Source organism: Chrysemys picta, chromosome 8 (genome assembly GCF_011386835.1).
Source record: "Chrysemys picta bellii isolate R12L10 chromosome 8, ASM1138683v2, whole genome shotgun sequence".
NCBI classification, from domain to species: Eukaryota; Metazoa; Chordata; order Testudines; family Emydidae; genus Chrysemys; species Chrysemys picta.
The window spans coordinates 32,704,052-32,722,861 of NC_088798.1; the positions used below are offsets into that span (position 1 = coordinate 32,704,052).

Genomic DNA, 18,810 nt, shown 5'->3' on the forward strand with positions numbered 1-18,810 from the left:
AACATTCAGAAGTAAATGTATTAAATTTGGCAAGCTATACTTCAGTATGTTTTTCTAAATATAGTGAAATCTGTCAAAGAGACAATTCCCTTATTAGGCAACTTCCTGTTTGAAGGGACCACCAAAAATACCCAAATGTACTGAATATAATTCTGTTCCACCTTTGTTAGGCCAAATTAGAAAGTCACCTTTGTTAAGAAACTGATTTTTTGTCAGACAATTGTGTGGTCACTTAAGACAGATTTTACTGCACAGGCACGTTATTTTTTAAAAAGGCAAACATTCAGGTGAACAAGCATTGAGCACTGCCAGATATGCTATACTGCACTGAAATATTGCCAAGAGAACCAGCAAAATAAAAAACTGTTAAGGGAATAAAATAAGAACCTATACTTCAGTATCTAGGATATTGCAGTACCAGAAAGCGGTGTCCAAACTAGGAGCAGAAACATACTAGCTATAATTTCTGTTTACACAAAGGTGTTATCAAAGGATACTAGTAGAGTTTCCCTAACCAATGGAAACAGATTTTACTGCAAGAGCTGCGTTAAGAACATCGTTCTAAAACGGGGCTGGAGACGATCTAGCAAGTAGTCAAAAATTACAGAATTGTTTTATTAGCACAGTTCTCAGGGAAAAAAAAAATCATTGCCCGCAACAGTCAGGGATTGTGCATTAGAACCCTGCTGGCAACCACTGTGTTCAAACAGAGCTGTAACTAGCACAGTTCTTCTCCCAGGGTAGACAGGGCTAAAAGGAGAACAGCAGTTTCCCACATCAGCCACAATTATACAACAAACATGCATTAATTTATGCTGAAGAAGCATGTTTGCCTAAAATGTTGAAATTATTCAATAGTTGTTCATAGTTTTGAAATATTATGCCTTTGTAACATTGAGAATAGTTCTGTCAGCTTGGGTAAATGCTGCTTCTGCACAAGTTAGATTACTCTCTGGGAGGTCTAAGGGTTGCACTCAGCTACTTCAACTATTTTTGTTGAGGAGCAGCATATTTTGCTATCAAAGGCTGTACTTTTCTCTAACCTTTTGCTTATTTTCTGGCTCCTTTTAAATCACACCCCAACCACATGCCGAAAAAGAACTATTTTTTGTGCAAGAAAATTCACTAATGTTGGGCAAGTTACACTAGAAGTTTATTGTACTCTCTTTCCCCACTCAGTATTTTGTAAAGGAAACAAGAGTTAAATGAACTGTGTTCTAGGAAAAATATTCTACACTGCAATACCTTTTCTAATAAATGAAAGAACTCTTTGGAAGCATAGTTAGACAGCTATAAACAGCCTCTTACCTGACTGCATAGTCAAGTCCATTCTTTGCGGCTGATACATCAATGGACTGTCTTCATTTAATGGAAGAACACATTTCTGAACAAACCTCTTCCTTGCAGTTTGATTATGGATCTTTTGAGGAGAGATATCAGGATTCCTTTCTTCTCCTAACCTTTTATTTTTCAGAAGTTCTATCAGTGTAAGTGACTGATTTTTTTTTTCATCATGTAGTACTGTTTTTGTTTCATCACATTCATTTAGGAAACTCAGACCTTCTTCCTCGGATGCAGACACTGAAATATCTTCAGTCTTTAGGCCATTACGGTATGCTTCAAGAGGTATAACATTTTGAGATAAAAAGTCATCATTTGAAGCAAGTTTCTGAGCGACAAATGGTCTGGGAATAATACGGCGACTGTTCAATGCCTTTAGGATTTTTTCATATTTTTCTTCATTTTGCATCATCTCATTTAGAACGCAGATTGGAGACTTGTGTGCATCCCACTTGGTTTTGCCAAGCCTTTTCAGGTGTCCTCGCACATGATTAGACAATCCAATTTTCGTATCAAACCAACCTCCACAGAGCTGGCATGTGTGTTCAGAAGAAGTTTCAGATTTCTCAATAGCTAAAAAGAAAAAATAATGATTTATCAATTTTTCCAAACATTTTTGAACAACTTAACTGTACTTAACACTATAAACTTTTAATCATGAGTACAAAAAAACACCTTTTTTAAAGGAAAGAAAACATAATTCATCCTCTTTTATGATTAACAGACCATTATATCCTCCGCTACCCCCCACTGCACACCCAAATTAAAAAATCGTACCTTTTCTAACTCGTTTAACAGGGGTTCCTGTTCCAGTTCTTTTGAAATGCTGCATTTTGTCACTTGTCGCTATCTGCTCCGGTGAAACAACATGGCGGGCTTCATAGCTTAATCCAGCTCTGTGAAGATGCCCACGGACATGATTAGACAATCCAACTCCTGTTTCAAATGTTGCTGGACAGTATGGACAGGACTTCTTCTCAAGTGATAAATCAGTCCAATGGAAAACTGAGTTATGCTTTGGCAATGCTGTTCCTACGTTTTCTAAATTTTGAGGATCATGTAATTCATGCAGAAAGTTACTACTCTCTGCATCTTCATAATACTCAAAATAAAAACCATCATTCTGCTCATAATGAAGAGAGGATTTATCACCAGCTTCTTGATCCTCCATTTTACCTTTGAATAAAGGGAATAGGTTTACATGATCCTGATTAATATCACTGTAAGATTCATCCTCCATAGACTGTGCAGTGTAATCACATAGTTCAACATTATCCCATGAACTTTCATCCTCCGTTTCATAGCTGTCTTTTTTTTCAGCAGAGTTAAGTTTCTGTAAAACAACAACAGTCATTTTATGTAGAAAATCTGGATAGCAATCCAAATCATCTCCTGTAACAGAGCCTTCCCTCTTAGACTCTTTAACCACTCTTTTTACAGCTACACGCCTACGGTCTTTATAGCCTTCTGGGCTTTTGGAATCAAGATTATGAGAATCCATCATAAAACAATTATTATGGGGACTATTTGATGATGAAAATAAACGTAAAGAACTAACAGAGCTGGACTCTTCCTTTTTAAAATGTAAAGGATAAGGATCACTAGATTTTTTAATCATCCTGTAGTTTTCATATTTGTGCCTATATAAATAATTACTGCTTGTTTTGACACTAGCTTTTTGTTTTGCTGCTTGATGGAAATATTTAGGTTTTTGGTCAATGCTATTTTTAATCAAAATAGTCTTGTTTGTAGAGTTTTGATTGCACACACTTACAGCTGACTGTGAAACACTTTTCCGAGCCTTCTGTATCCTGCGGGGTCTCTTGTGAAGTTTCGCAAAGTTACTGGATTGTGAAGCTGAGCCAAACGATCTTTTTACATCTTGCTTTAGAACAGAATTCTTTGGAAATGTAGATGATTGTTTGATCAACTGTTTAGTTCTGCTACCAAAATCTAAAGGTTCTTCAATTATGCTACTTTTCCTTTTTTCTAATCTAAGATGGCTACCAAATGGATCAATGCACGATGTTGGATGCAAGTATTCCATGTGTTTTTTTAAAATGCTTCTGGCTGATGTAGTAAATGGACACATTTTGCACATATATGTGGTTGACTTTTTTGATGAGCCTATATATGGATCTTTCACTGAAGTCTTTTTCTGTGTTTTTCTCTGGGACATATCACTACTGATAATTGAACACTTCACTACTGCTCCATGAGCAATCCCTCTATGGCATTCCAGTTCATTTTCTGTCACAGCCATGAAATTGCATTCTTCACAACAGTAATATCTTTTATCCTTTTCATGGGTTTTAGCATGTTGCACAAACGTTTTGGGACAATTGGTACCAAATACACATTGTGGACACTGTAATCGTGCACTTCTACCCTCATCCTGAAGTTCTTTCAACTCCCGGATTTCTTCCATCAGTTTCTGCCTTCTTTCCTGGTGAATTATCATGTGCTTAAGAAGTGAATTACGATCTCGAAATGTCCGTCCACATTCCCTACATGCATAGGGCCTTGGAACATTGAGATGACGGAAGTGACTGTTCCCATCCAAATGATACATCATATGCCTATGCAGGTGTTTCTTCTCCCTAAAATTCACATTGCACTTTGTACAAGGATAAAATGATGGCTCATCAGTACTAAAAGTAGATGGTGATTCTGAATCATTCTGTTCACATTTGTTTTTTAAAGTACTAGAAAGAAAAGTGCTAGTGTGAACTGGAGAAGTATCTTCTGCACATTTGTTAGTAGGACTATAAATCAATTGTTGGATAGCATCAACAGCTTCTAACTCCTCATCTGTTGATTCAGGCTTCACTTTTGTTAATGCATATTTCTGTGGTTCTACTACTTCTAGATCCTCACTCTGCTCTAAATAGTCAACATTTAGTAATTTTGATTTACTGGGAATATAATCTGTATCATTAAAACAGTCCTCTGTATAACGTGTTATCTTGCTAACATCCATTTTTCTTTTTCTCTTTTTCTCTAGACCTACTTTACAGTGAACTGGAGACTTCTCTATTGTTTCTTCATTTGTCATAAGAAACTGTATAAACTCTTTTTGTGGATCCCAGTTTGTATCATTTCCTGATCTGAAACCACCTGTACCTGAGGAAATTCCTGTTAATGTATTGACACAATCATCGTCTACTAGTAAACTTTTGCTATCCTCACACACTTCTACTTGGCTTATTAAAGTGCTATCTGATTTCACACTATTTCCTATTGATTTCTGTGTATCACAACCAACTGAAGCAGAGGTAGGTAGATTTTTAATGGAATGAGTCAGGTTCTTAGCCTGTGCTACATCAGGTAACAAAAATAACACTTGGTGTTGACTTGATTTCTGTATTGTACTCTTTGCAGGCAGCTGGAGATCATGTACCGCTGGCAAAGTTGAGCAGGAATCTGTATGACCCACAGGTTGTCCAGTGGTTAATGAAACACTACCTTTATTCATAATGGAAGTTTTAGTTAAGGTGGAGTGTGAAACTGGTCCATTAACAGCAGTTCCTTTAGGCAAGATAAAGTTTTCGGTAGAAACAGTAGGAGCACCAGTATGTATAAATAGAGACTTCTGGCCTCCACTTAAGGCTTTTTCGGATCTGTCCCTTGACAGCTCTTCCGGCAGAGTCAATATATTGTTTTTCTGAAATGATGTTTCACTCTCTTGTGGTTTAGGAATGCCACTTTTTCCCTCGGAGATGAAATTGCTGTCATCTAGGAGTCCTTCTTTAGCACCAGTAATCTCAGTATTTATCTTTGAATCATCCATATTGCTGGTCTGTCTATTAAGCACATTTATACTAAAAATAAAAAAAAAAATACGGTAGTTAGACATGCACAGAAATAGCTGATAAAAGCAGTTTTAAATTGATGTTATTTCTGCAGCAATGTACTGTATTATGATTGGCTGTTTAAAGCTGAAAAATCATTTTGCCTGTGTTAAAACAATTCAGTCTTTTCATTTAGGAGATTCAGGGCAGACTGTTTTCTCTATTAACTTGAAAAATAAAGTGAATCCAATGCACCTCTTCCCCTAATTTGTGCAACGTTAAGGTTGCAAGATAAAGCATTAAAAACAAACTGAAAGTTCAAAAAGTTAAGTTTGAGATAACAATATTAACTTAGCCACATTACACAGCCTGTATACTTTATGATATACCTTAACATTAACATTTTGCAAGGAAAAGAAATAGTATTTCCTATGTATTTGCAATGGGCAGACAGTAACCTTAACTTGTGGAATTTCCAAAGTGCTTACTACCTGATCTTGCAGCCTTAACACCATTTCCTCCTTCTAATGTCCTACAGTTTGTATTTGTTTAAAAGGGAAAATATGGTGGAAACTGGAAGTAATTGGCTTGTGCAGCTTAATACCAGCAGAACTTTTAAGTCCCCCAATCCTGCAAACACATATTCTTAACTTTACTATGGGGAGTAGTTCCAGTGATTCCAGTGGAACTACTCACAGTAGTAAAGTGGTTGCAGAATCAGGGCCTAAATACCTTGTTCCATATCTGTTGGGTTTGCTCACCTTACAAACTTCACTGGCTTTGGACTTGTCAATTTACAGAAATTTTCTATTATATTCAGTGTGTAGTTTTCAATGGTTAGATCTTAATTACCGTATATACTTGTTCATAAGCCAAATATTTTTGGTAAAAAAGTGACGCATTAAAGAGCGGGGGTCGGCTTACAAACAGGTCTACACCAAAATTTGATGATTTTAAACTCTATGGAATCATTGAATTGAATATCTAACACATTGTTGTTTTGTTTACCTGGAGCGTCTGCAGGCATGGAGCCCCTCAGCTCCCTGTGGCAGGGCTCCATGCCTGCAGACGCTCCAGGTAAACAAAACGTCCCGACCCGCCAGCAGCTTACCCTGATGGGCCAGGAGCCAAAGTTTTCCAACCCCTGATATAGGGTCGGCTTATGAAAGGGTCATACAGTTTTTGCTATTTTTACCTATCCATTTTGGGGAGTCGGCTTATAAACAAATGGGCTAATGAACGAGTATATACGGTAAATCAAATCAACTTTATAACAAAGTAAAAGCAACAGTGCTTAATGAGGATACTAGTTTGATGTCTCCCTCTCCCCCAAATTGTCCGCCAGTCATCTCTTTATACAACATTTAATCTCCCGATTAAAAAATGAATTAGTACATGCAGGTAAAAAGGGCAGGAAAGTATTATTAACAAAAAATACTGAAAATACAATTTATAAGTACATTAATGTGGATTACAAAGCCAACGGAGAGTTCATTTTTAGCTGTTTACTATAAACGTTCTAATCTACACATTAGTGGTTACAGACATAAAACTACAGTTGGAAAAGAATAAAGGTTTCCAAGATCACCATGTTAGAATCATTTCAATGAACTTGCATCATCAGAAAAGTCAAAAGCTCCCTTTAGCATCTGCAGAGTTAATCAAGAGAACTTGCTCTGTATCTGAAAGCATGACCCACTTCAAGGTGTTTGCCACAACAGACCTGACACTCACTATGGAACAATTTATTAAATTGTTCTAGTGATCAAGGAACTCCACAGTACCAGAAAGAAGAAAACAAAAACCTAATTCTAGTCTATGATCATTGATATAAACATGGCAAAGCACACTGAGTATATAGACAGACCTGGGTTATTTGAATCAGTTAATGAATTTAAATGTGTCTTGCAAAAAAGAGAAGTTGGGTGTCTTTCTTTCACTACTTCCTTATGCTACATAAAGTTCACCTGAAAGATTTTTCCCTCCTTCCTCTGCACCCTTCCTACTCAACTCCAAAAATATTTTTTCTTTTACTTGGTTTAACATTAGGATTTCCAACCCCATTTAGAATGGAACACTATGGCAACTGGAGAGCAAGTGTAATATGACATCTCTAAACTCTATTTCAGAATGATTGAATAACCTGATGTGATTCAGAGTTCAATATTTTATACTTATTTCACATTACAAAAAGTGAAAGTTAAGCAACAGAAAGGGAGAGAGAATTTTAAAGGTGTATCAAACAGGGCACCCAAAACTTGAGGCAGCCCAAATCACTAAGCACTTTTGAAAATTTTGATCTTTGTTATCTGTTTGTTGTTATCACCTATTTAACTTCAATTACTAATTAACATTTTGAATAAAGAAAGCCTCTGTTAAAGTCATCACCTACACTCCTTCAATTAAAGCATCACAACAAACATCTCTGACTCCTCCCAATGGTCCTTCAACAAAACCAAGGAGGACCACACTAGACATCCCTTTTTCCTAAAATTAAAATTAAAAATAGAAATCAAGCAGTAAGTTAAAGAAAGCACACTTTCATCTTATTAACAAATCAAAAAGTAGTAAAATGGACCCAAAGTGCCTTTTTAAAAAAAAAAATCCTTTATAGTTCACTCTAAAGACAATCTCCTCCTTCTAACACAAAGCCAGCAAATGCCAGTCCTCATGGAAATGCAGCTGCTATACTGTTTATATTGGAGCCAATTTACAGAGAAGGAAAAGCACAGATTTACCAAGCCACACTTAATTTTCTCCCTCTCCCCCCAACAACAATTTTTTACTATCTTATTTTCCTGGCGTAGTTATTCTGTACCACCTTATAAAAACTAAACTGGGCTAAAGAGTGGGAAGAAGAAATGATAATACAAGTACTGTTGTATAATGAAAATAGCTTTCCATTACATGCAATATATATCAAAAACTTTTCTTCATTGTATCAATACTCAGAACAATTCCATTAAAGTAATATAGTATTACTCATATCAGTGTGCAGTCACAAATACATGAAGTATACATTAATGACAGATTCTTTAAACTAGGTTTGTCTTACATTGTTTAAACGGATTTATGCCATATCCTTAAGTAAACCTAACTAGACAAAACATCAATTTTTAATCCTTCCATTTCTCCAATTTTCAAAATTCTATTAAATGTTGAGATTAGCAAATTTCCACAGTAATTAAAAGACTTATAATAAGATCATATTCAATGTTATCACCCTAAAATGGCGATAATGCAGCACCCAGCAGGAGTCTTTACATCACATACACAAGTTAAAAATGGGTAGCACAAACATGCACTAAAAAGCAGTAGTGCAAATGTCAGTTAAAAGAAAAGCAAACTAAGGATGCTCCACAGCTTCCCTGTCAAATTTCTCATGGAATAAGTATAAAATATTGAACTCTGAATCATATCAGGTTATTCAATCATTCTGAAATGGAGTTTAGAGATTTCATCTTTTTAAGTTATTTATTCTGAAAAGATTTGTATTTTTTTCATCTTATTATATTCACAGAGGTAGACAAACGTATGCTCAGTCAATTTGAGAGCCTATATTAGTTTTTCTCAACAGGAAGCAATGTTGCTAACGAAGTGGTAAATTCAGTGTTAATGAGTGGCTTCACTGTTACCACCTCTTGAAGTAAAACCTTCCATGTTCCACGTTCTACCCATCTGTTCTGGTGTTAGGGGTTCAGAGAAAGAACAGACGCTTCCCATTTAAAGCAACTTCATTGGTACCCCCTGAACAGCAGGGTGGCAAACTGAGAATATCATGTCTGCTTGATGCTTGGAGATTGCAATCCTCATTATCAAAATGGCTTCATGAAAACTTTCCACAAGTTCAGATGAAGACACAAAACCATACTGTTGCACACGTGAAATTGTAAATGCATAAAGACTTTAGTAATCCATAGAGAGTATTTAATTTTATTAAAATTATGGAACATGGAAATATTACAATCCAACCACCTCCAGCTAGAAATTTATTTTAATGGTATAATGAACAGTTTAATTATATCAGATATTTTTATTTTTCATAAATTACTTCAGGTGTTATGTTTATGAAGATTGACAATGAGTCAGAGAGGGCTCAATCAATACGACCGAAATTGATAAAAGTCTTTCCACAGACTTCAGCAGGCTTTGGATCAGGCCCCCAATGCATACTACTCCAACACTAAGATGTATCAGATCATTTTAAGCTAGTTGTAGCATTCTCCCACCTATGAACAAAGTGTTGGTGCCAATTAGCTGGCACCAAAGGATGAAGTAACTTTATGTTTGCAATGATTTTAAATGTCTTTTTGTGAGCGTATTGGGAGGCGGAGATTTGAGGCTGAAATTCAATACTTAAACCTATTGGATTGTACTTGAATACTACAACATACAATCGTGCACTCTGATATCCTGGAACGGATGCAATAAAACAATAGGCAGGACTAGATGGTTTTAATAGTGTTCTATCCTGAGCTTTGAATGTCCTTATTTTTAAGAGAATGTTTATGTTTGAACCTCAAGAATAGTGACCTACTGAAGTGTAATCTGATCCAAGGCACTTTCAAAATTAGATGCATCAATAGAGCAATTAAGATTTAGCCAAGATTGTATATTATTCTTAACTTGCAGTCATAGCACACATTTTAAAAAACTTCATGCTATACACTGTACCATGAAAGCATAAAACAATACAAACTGATCCAAATGCACAGTAGTAACTTTTAAATATTACTTACTGTAGTTGCACAGTACTAGCCACTTTAATGTGTCAGGATTTAAATCACCTATTTCTTTGTAAATGCTGAATGTATACAGTATACCCCCTCTCCCCCCATATTAAGCATTGTCTCTCTTTTTCTAAGATAGAGAGCTGAGCTAATTTCAATTTTTAAAAAAAAAAGGTACGACTTCTGGCTAAAATCTTGTATAACAAGTCATTTAGATTGCAGCAATGCCTAAAATATGCTATTATTTTACAAACACAGAATGACACAGTCCCTGCCTTGAAGAGCTTACACAATATAAACTTACAATATCTGGCTAAGAAATATTGATAAATTACTACAGTAGTGCTATCATCCAACTGTATATAAGTACCAGGCCAAATTCAGTTACATCAGTAGAAGTCTGGAATAACTCTGCTGCTGCTAGCAATCTTACCCCAGATTTACACCAGCACAACTATTTATTGTATTGAGTTACTCAAGATTTGTACTAGTGTAGCCAAGAGTAGAATATGACCCATTGCTTAGCTAACCGAAACAGTTTGTCCCCCCTACTTTATTTATAAATGGACATTCAAAAAAATAAAACCACTAACTCTTCTTAAATATCTTGTATGCAATATTTAACATAAAACATCTCATTTTCTGAAAAATCCTAATCAGTTCTGCAGCTATAACTGCCTGTAGCTAGATATACTATAAGCCTTTTTTTAAAAAAAGTGCAAAGGTCAGATCTGTCTTCAAGATGACAGATCATCACTTAAATGCCTCAAGCTAATCTTATTGTCTCAGAAATCTCAAACATCAGTATTTTTGCAAACTATCAGCACTTGCTATAACACCCTTACTACACTACATCTTGAGGTTACTACAGAAGAAATGAGGTGATAATTGCATATTAACATAATTATTCTGTAATCCCTCTGAGCAAGCTTCCTAGGTCACTCAGTAATTCAGATTAGACGCAACCTTCTTGTCATCAAATCTATGCTGTCCACTTTCTGTTCATTAATAATTCTTTTTGATAGAAAATGTACTTAATTCCATTCTTTTATGTACATTATTAATTGTATTTATTACAAGTAGGTTAATATTTCTTGAGTACTTATTTCATAATGACAACCTTTGCCATGTAATACTGTCACACACCAAATTATAATATTGCTCTCATTCAAGGCTAGTTCACTACAGAGCTAAATATATTATACTGTTGCCTGCTAGCACCGTTATAGTTAGAGGCTTGTCGATTTCTGTTATAACCCCTCTATTTTATAGGCATTTGCAGCATACTCAAAAAAACACTGGAGCTGAAAGTCAGAACAACAAGATTTAACCAAATTTGTAAAGAACATAAAATACTTTCCCACAGCTATTATACATTTTCATGCAAAAGCTAGAAGTACAAATGTAAATGAGCTAAAACCATGGATCTTAAAGTGACATTAATATTAGACATTTTTAATAAGGCCATAGGGTTTGTTTGTTATTTTCTGAAACCCTGATTGAAAGGGACACTGGAAAGTAGGTGGCCCCAAAAATTGAGCCAATTTAAAGGTGAGCTAATTTTATTCATCCTGTTTATATAATATCAAAGGGAGAAAACAAGCCTTTCAGAATAGTTTTAACCCTATATAAACCCAGCACACTGTTTTTTTAACAGACACATGCACAATCTTTTCACAGGAAATATGGATCCAACATTTAGCAACAGGAAAGGCATTTAAAATTCTGCACCAAGTTTTCACTTGTGCCTCTTTTGTCACCCAAGAGTGAAGCCTTGAAGAGAGAATGCTGCCTAATATTTATATCAACTATTTTGGATGTACTTACTAAAATGCATAATTTTACATACAGAAGCTTTCATAGAGTAATGGTCTCTAACACACACAATCCCTATATGACTGGGAGACAAGATGGTAGAGCCAAAGCACAGCTTTTCAAGAAATGAAGGGCAGAAACAGAAAATTTAGTCTGCTGGCTCTTTGGTTCTGGGATCAGACAGGACCGCAGTCAGGCTAGTGGATTGGTCCAGTAGCCATGCTGAAGAAGGGCCATTTGCAGCCAGAAAGCATAAGCCTGAAGACTATCAGCGAAGACAGAAAAGTAAAGATAATGGATGAGAAAAGAGAAAGAATGACCAAGAGACGAGGAGACACTGTTCTAGTCTGGATGCTATTTTTGCCTAAAGAAAAAAGCATACAGGACAACTGGGGAGAAGGGAAGAGTCACAGCAGGCAAGAACTCATTATTCAGAAAATGATATTAAAAAGATAGATAGGAAAAACGAAAAAAATACATGAGAGAAGAGAAGAAGAAAAGATGCACAATTTTTGGGTTGATTTTTTGGGTTTTATATTCTCTCTCTCTCTGGCCAATATACCATCTCGATCAAAGTAAAATCTGAGATGACAGGGAAAAAGAATGTTAACCTTATGCGAACAGGAGTCATTACTTCATATTGTTATAGCTGAGCATGTAAGAACTCATTATTTGAGGGGGGGAGGGGAAGGGTTGTTTCAATGAAGCTAATTGCCACATCATGTTCAAGCACTGGTTTGGAACAAGACTGAAAGTTTAAGACCTTTTAAAAAATGAAAGGGCACAGAAAGAAACAGAGATGATGAGAAATTGGTATTAACTTGCCCACAGTCAGCCTGGAGGGAGACAGCCTGCTCCACCAGTCACCAACAATGCTAGCAGAAGCCAGCCAGTCACCCAGCAAAACACCCAAATGGTGTCACTTGACTTTAAGTGAATTTTTTGGATGCTAGCAATTCTGGGTATTCATATTGTTGGATATATAATTGACTTGTGCTTTTGGAGGAACAGTTTAGCAGTTCTGGTTCTCTGCCTTTTAGAGCAATTCTGACCGCTTCCTGAGAGAAATTTACTGTTCCTTATGTAAGGCTTCAGAGTGCTTTCCCCCCTTTTCTGCTTGTACTTGCAAAGCAGATTGTTGAGAGTGTGCTCCCATACTCATGGCATAGCACTATGGATCATACCATCTCCACTGTTTGTGGGCTTGCCTTGTTTAGAAACCCACAATTTACAGAATTCCAGTAAATGCAGATGTGACTTTGTTTAGCACATGATCTGACCTTCTTCTCCCTTGGCTACTCATGTTGAATTTAATTAAACACACACACAGCATTCTACAACATTTACTAAAAGAGTAATGGAGGAAGGCTCCTTTAAGCCCTTAACGAAAAGCTCTCTTTTTAAAAGGAAAGAAAAAATGGAGTGCCAATGGTTCTTCCTGATATTTACATGGATCGACTGTTTTGAGTATACTTACTAAAATGCATTATCTGTAGGGTGACCAGATAGCAACTGTGAAAAAAATGGGACAGGGGGTGCGGAATAATAGGCGCCTACATAAGAAAAAAGTCCCCAAAAACGGGACTATCCCTATAAAAACGGGACATCTGGTCACCCTAATCATCTGACACACAGATGTGTTCCTAAAGATCATTCAGGCCTTCTCTAGGTGTTTTTCATTTGTTTTTACAAATTCACAAGTGTAGAGTTTTGAAACTGGTTTGGAAACAATTCCAACCTAACTACCACTATAATGAAGTGCTAAAATTAAGTTTTCCAGGTAGTCTGGTGTGGCACTACTCAAGTCAGAGAGCAGAATCCAAATCCTTGTATCTGGCTCCATGAGTCAGCAAGGGTTGAAAGTGCTCAAGAAGCAACATAGTTGCAGAAAGAAGGAAAATGGATAATTTTTCAAGTCATTCAACTGGGACAATAGATCTGTTAACACCGAGTGACTCTGAAATCTTGTAGTATAGTGGTTGTAACATGGGTCCTTAAGCCATATTCTGGCTTGCTGGAGGCAAAGTGTCCGCCGAGAGAAGGCTGTAGTGACGCAAAGTGTTCACACTATTCCTTATGTTGAAGATATGCTGGGGGTGATCACAACCCACAAAGTGGGTAGTACAGTCATTGCAGGGGTTTTGGCCTGGCAGCCAGGAAATGTGTCAATTCAGTACACTACCAGGACTGCCTCAATTAGCAGAGCATGTGAGATTAGACACCAAGCACAAAATAAAACTGGCCCTGGTCAAACCATGACCAAAATTCAAACTGCTCCTGATCACTGGACTCCTCCCAAGGTCCAAGGTGGAAATAATGTTTATCCTGACTAGGTGTTAATCCTTGCTGAAGTGCAGTGGGCCTTGCTAGTGTGGAGAAGTGCAATTTACACCTCCATCCAACAATCAGAATATATCCAGCCCACTTTTGGATGTGTGATCTCCGATTCAGATAAGCATACCAAATGCATTTACTTGAATATGTACTCTTTTGTACCTGGTGACATACAAACTATCACATTACATTTAAGTACAGCAGAGTCTTCAGAGTAATTAAAGTTAAAGATGACCAATTAAGCAAATTACTTTACACCATAGTTGACTGCACGATGATACAAATTTCTACCCAAACTATTTCTAGAGTATGTCACCTTCGCATCTAATTCTGCAACAAAAGCATCACATCTTAATGTATTAAGTTAATAGAAAATGATAATCTCAACGCATTTTTCAGATAGACAATGCCTTAAGACAACACTCTTGTTTTCAAATATCATCCCATCTTACAGAAAAGGAAACAGATTTTGCCTTGGCCAAAGAAGGGGATTGGGGAAGGAGAGGAGACTGCAATTAGCTGTGATTTGGTAACCAAAATCCTTTGAACAAGACAAAAGGCATTAAAAGTCAGACAGTTTAAGAAACAGAAAAAATGATAGAGTGCAAACCCCCAAAGTTTCTGAACTGGTAAAATACACCATATCCTCAGGCTCAGAACTTTCAGGAATGGCAAAATGGCTTTTTACTAACCAAACAACAAAAGAAATTCACCTTTCATTGAGGATATACATGTACAAATAAAAAGACCATGGATTTTTCTCTGTGCATCATTTTAAAATTAAAATATTTAAATAAGATAAACTAGTAATGAAAATGAAATCCCAATTTCAAAAGCAGCACATCTATGCATATGGCAAAAATGTACTGTTAAAATACTGTTTCATGTATTATTACTTGTATTACCATAGCATGTAGGAGTAGTAGTCATGGATCAGGAACCCATTGGGCTATTAAAAGAATCGTATGATTTCATTCTTAACGGTAAGACTTTTATAGTGAATTTAGTTAGTACCTATGAAAGATGCCTGATTGACAACACTGTAATCTGAATTCCTATTTTACTACAGCTTGGCTGGCAACAGCGCAAGCTTCCCCAAGCCCCCAGAGTGTTCAGTTCTGTTCTATGAGGGACCATCAGGTCTCCACATGTATTCAGTGCTTGATGACTCTACTGAGATTGCCAACGAGTGTATCAATTGCAGCGGAACTTCACTAAAGCTACGGCTGCACTAGAGAGTTTACAGCAGCATAGCTATACCGATACAGCTGTGCTGCTGTAAGTTCTCCAATGTAGCCACTCTAAGCCGATGGGAGAGAGCTCCCGTCAGCTTAACTACTCCAGCCCCTGTGAGCGGTGGTAGCTATGTCGGCAGGAGAAGCTCTCCAGCCAACATAGCGTTGTCCATACGGCGCTTATGTCGGTGTAACTTATGTCACTCAGGGGGGTGATTTATTCACCCCCCTGAGTGACATAAATTATGCTGACATAAGCTACAGTGTAGACCAGGGGTCGGCAACCTTTCAGAAGTGGTGTGCCGAGTCTTCATTTATTCACTCTAATTTAAGGTTTCGCATGCCAGTAATACATTTTAACGTTTTTAGAAGGTCTCTTTCTATAAGTCTATAATATATAACTAAACTATTGTTGTATGTGAAATAAATAAGGTTTTTAAAATGTTTAAGAAGCTTCATTTAAAATTAAGTTAAATGCAGAGCCCTCTGGACCGGTGGCCAGGACCCAGGCAGTATGAGTGCCACTGAAAATCAGCTCGCGTGCCGCCTTAGGCACGTGTGCCATAGGTTGCCTACCCCTGGTGTAGACATAGCCTAATTCTCACTAAGGACTGGGAGACCATATTTGAATCATTGAATTTTCTAAGCAGCATACAGCAGTCAATGCAAGAGGAATGAGTGCTTCTATAAACGGCAAGATAGATGTCTGGAAATACCATTTTTGAAAGCATTTTTAATTAAAACATATAAAAAGTGGTTTCTTTACAAAACTTGGAGTATTTTGTCCTACAAAAAAAAAATTGACTTTTGGTCCTTATTCATACATAAGTAGTAAGAGACAGTGTTGTAAACTCATGATTATACCACAAGTCTCAGTATTTGGTGATTTTCTTAAAGGCCCAGTAGTTGGACTGCATGAAAATCTTGATATTTGAATGCTTAGAATTGGTAATACTGAAGAACATATCCCCATCCTGTTGGGACCATAAACTGGTAACCAAATTAGCTGTAACACAGAAAACTACTTCTAAAAGCCTGAAAAGAGAAAAATCTACCTGTTAAGTACAGCTAAAGCAGCTTTTTCACAATAAGTACAATTGCTTTAAATTTTCTCCAGGAAACTCTCAACAAAGTCAGAGCCTTTAAAGTTTTACTGTAAAAAGAATGAATTCTTTTCAACTTAAGCATGTATTATGTATGCCCCATTAAGAAAATCAAATTATTTGTAAAGGTAAGAGAGCCTCAAGCTAATCAACACTATGGATTCAGTTTAGAGTAGTGAAACTCCAGAAACAGGAAATTTGCTTGTCTGCACTGAAACTTGTTTAGTATGCACCTTTGTCACATGACTATCTTTAAAATGAATATATTTTTGCAGTGGCAAATAACCAGCAGTTTCCTCTAGCTGTGATTCAACACTCATTAAAGCTGTTAAGTTTTTGCTTATTACATACTCAGTTTTAGAGTTTCATTTACTATTGCAGAGACATCCGTTTAGTATAAATTTCAATAATTTAAAAGCCACATTAATAGATTACAGAACACGAAGCCCATATGTTATACAAAGCTTCCATTCGTCAGATAATTTTTTTTTCTTAAATTACCGAGAGCTGGATTTTTGTGTGGTATTTGTCAGCAACTGATCACCACCACCAGCAAAAGAAATTAAGAACTCAAGTTCTCTCAAGAAAGCAATATACCCCAAACAAGTATAATACAGTGTTCAAGACCATACAGACTATCTAAGGTCAGAGAGGTTATGTACGTTTGGGGGAGAACTGGTAGAGAGGGGATACACATATTTTAGTTTGATTTTTTTGGTCCTAAAATAAAGTGCTATTTTCCAGGACACAATCTATCCCAGCCATTCTTCCAGCTGCTCTGTGTCAGTGCTCTCTCCCTAATGTCTCTTCACTTAAAACCATGTCCACACTGCCTCTTATGTTGGCAAAACTTGTGTTGCTCAGGGGTATGAAAAAAACCACCCTCCTGGGCAACATAAGTTTCACCAGCATAAGTGGTAATGTGCACAGTGCTATGCCCGCAGGAGAGTTTCTCCTGCAGACATAGCTACCGCTGCTCGTTGAGGTCTCTCCTGTTGACAGAGAGTGGCTACATGAGCGATCTTTGTAAGCTCGCTATTGTAGACTTGTTGGCCAACCTGGTACTCTGTTCTGGTCCATGTGCTCTTGTCAGATGTCAGGCCAAGCACAATAGAAAGCCTCAGTGGAAATCTCAGTCACCAAGAAAAGTTAAGTACCTATCCTAATCTTTCTTACTCTGCATCTTCTATTATATCATTGACTTACTACCTCATTTGACACTACACTGGAATCCTATCCACTGTAGACTTCTACCATCTCATAATTCTGATTCTTCCAGGTCTTATACTTAAAAAATGAGAGCATGCTACAGTGCAGAACCAAACAATATGGATATCAAAGTGTCAGGGTGGCTGACTCATGTATCTCCTGCTTCAGTCCTCTCTAGGGTGACCAGATGCCCCAATTTTATAGGGATAGTCCTGATTTTGGAGTCTTTTTCTTATATTGGCTCCTATTACCCCTCCCACCCCCATCCCGATTTTCACACTTGCTGTCTGGTCACCATAGTCCTCTCATTCTGTTTTTGTTTGGGTTTTTTTTTAATTCCTTAATCTAAAAATAACATATTTGGGTTGAGAGATGCAAAGCCCAGGATATTTTTTCTAAAGTTAGAAAAAAAAAGACCTCATTATTATGGAGTAACACTAATTCAGGTGAAAACAAGCTTTTTAAAGCATTTTCCTGTGTATTTCATTGCCACTGAATATGCTGCAGAACTCACTAGTTGACAAATTATGCTTCAAAATCTAAGTTTTCATCTAAAAGGAGTTTTGTTCCTAGCCTTCATGATAGCACAGGTAGCCTTTCAAAAGTGAAATGAATATAAATTATGTAGTGTTGTTGCCTTCCTCAGTTTGCAGGCAGTCTGAAGCAATGTCTTTAAGATAGATAAAACCTGCCCCCCATTCAGCATTATGGGATATTATATTATAATCATAGAAGTGTAGGGCTGGAAGGGACCTCAAGGAGCCATCAAGTCCAGCCTCCTGTGTTGTGGCAGGGATAAGTAAACCTAGACCATCCCTGAAATGCTTCTCTCACCTGTTCTTAAAAACCTCCAATGATTAAACCTCCTCACTTGATTTCAGAATCAAAGGTCAACATTTTTTAACTGTCACTGCTGATCATTTCAGTAGAAACATCCAGTTAATATGTTTATCCCAGCAACTCAAATGACCCTGAGTGCTAAAAGCCCCAAATCTTCTCTATCCAGCTGCCAAAATGTCTAGTTTCCCAATGATCCCTGATGAGATTACATGGAAACTCATGAATTTTCTTGTGTAGAGGATGTGTCATCCCACAGACAAATGAAGTGCTAATCATCAAATGGTTATCAGAGAAGCTGAAGGTTTTGAGAGCTATATTCTAATACTAAAATACCAAGACAGTAGAATTTCGCCCAATTAATCCTGTATTGAGCCCAATAACTTGTGGTTGAATTAGAGCATAAATCCTAGAA

The 18,810-nt window shown here is 36.9% G+C and overlaps 1 protein-coding gene across 33 annotated transcripts in view; it reads right to left on the reverse strand.

The window, feature by feature from the left end:
• Window positions 1-18,810, reverse strand: part of ZNF644 (zinc finger protein 644) — an 81,100-nt gene that overhangs the window by 13,766 nt on the left and 48,524 nt on the right. For 24 of the 33 annotated variants that reach the window (XR_010589699.1, XM_024105873.3, XM_065554234.1 and 21 more), the window contains 2 exons: window positions 2,119-5,162; window positions 1,309-1,914 (listed from right to left, as the gene is read on the reverse strand). The exons of 2 other annotated variants lie outside the window; for them this stretch is intronic. Coding sequence is in view for 30 of the 31 variants with exons in the window: in XM_065554219.1 (XP_065410291.1) it covers window positions 1,309-1,914; window positions 2,119-5,162 (3,650 nt within the window). In the remaining variant the exon portion in view is untranslated. The remainder of the gene's footprint in view (window positions 1-1,308; window positions 1,915-2,118; window positions 5,163-18,810) is intronic. 7 more of the 33 variants (XM_065554236.1, XM_065554241.1, XM_065554235.1 and 4 more) reach the window with 1 other exon arrangement.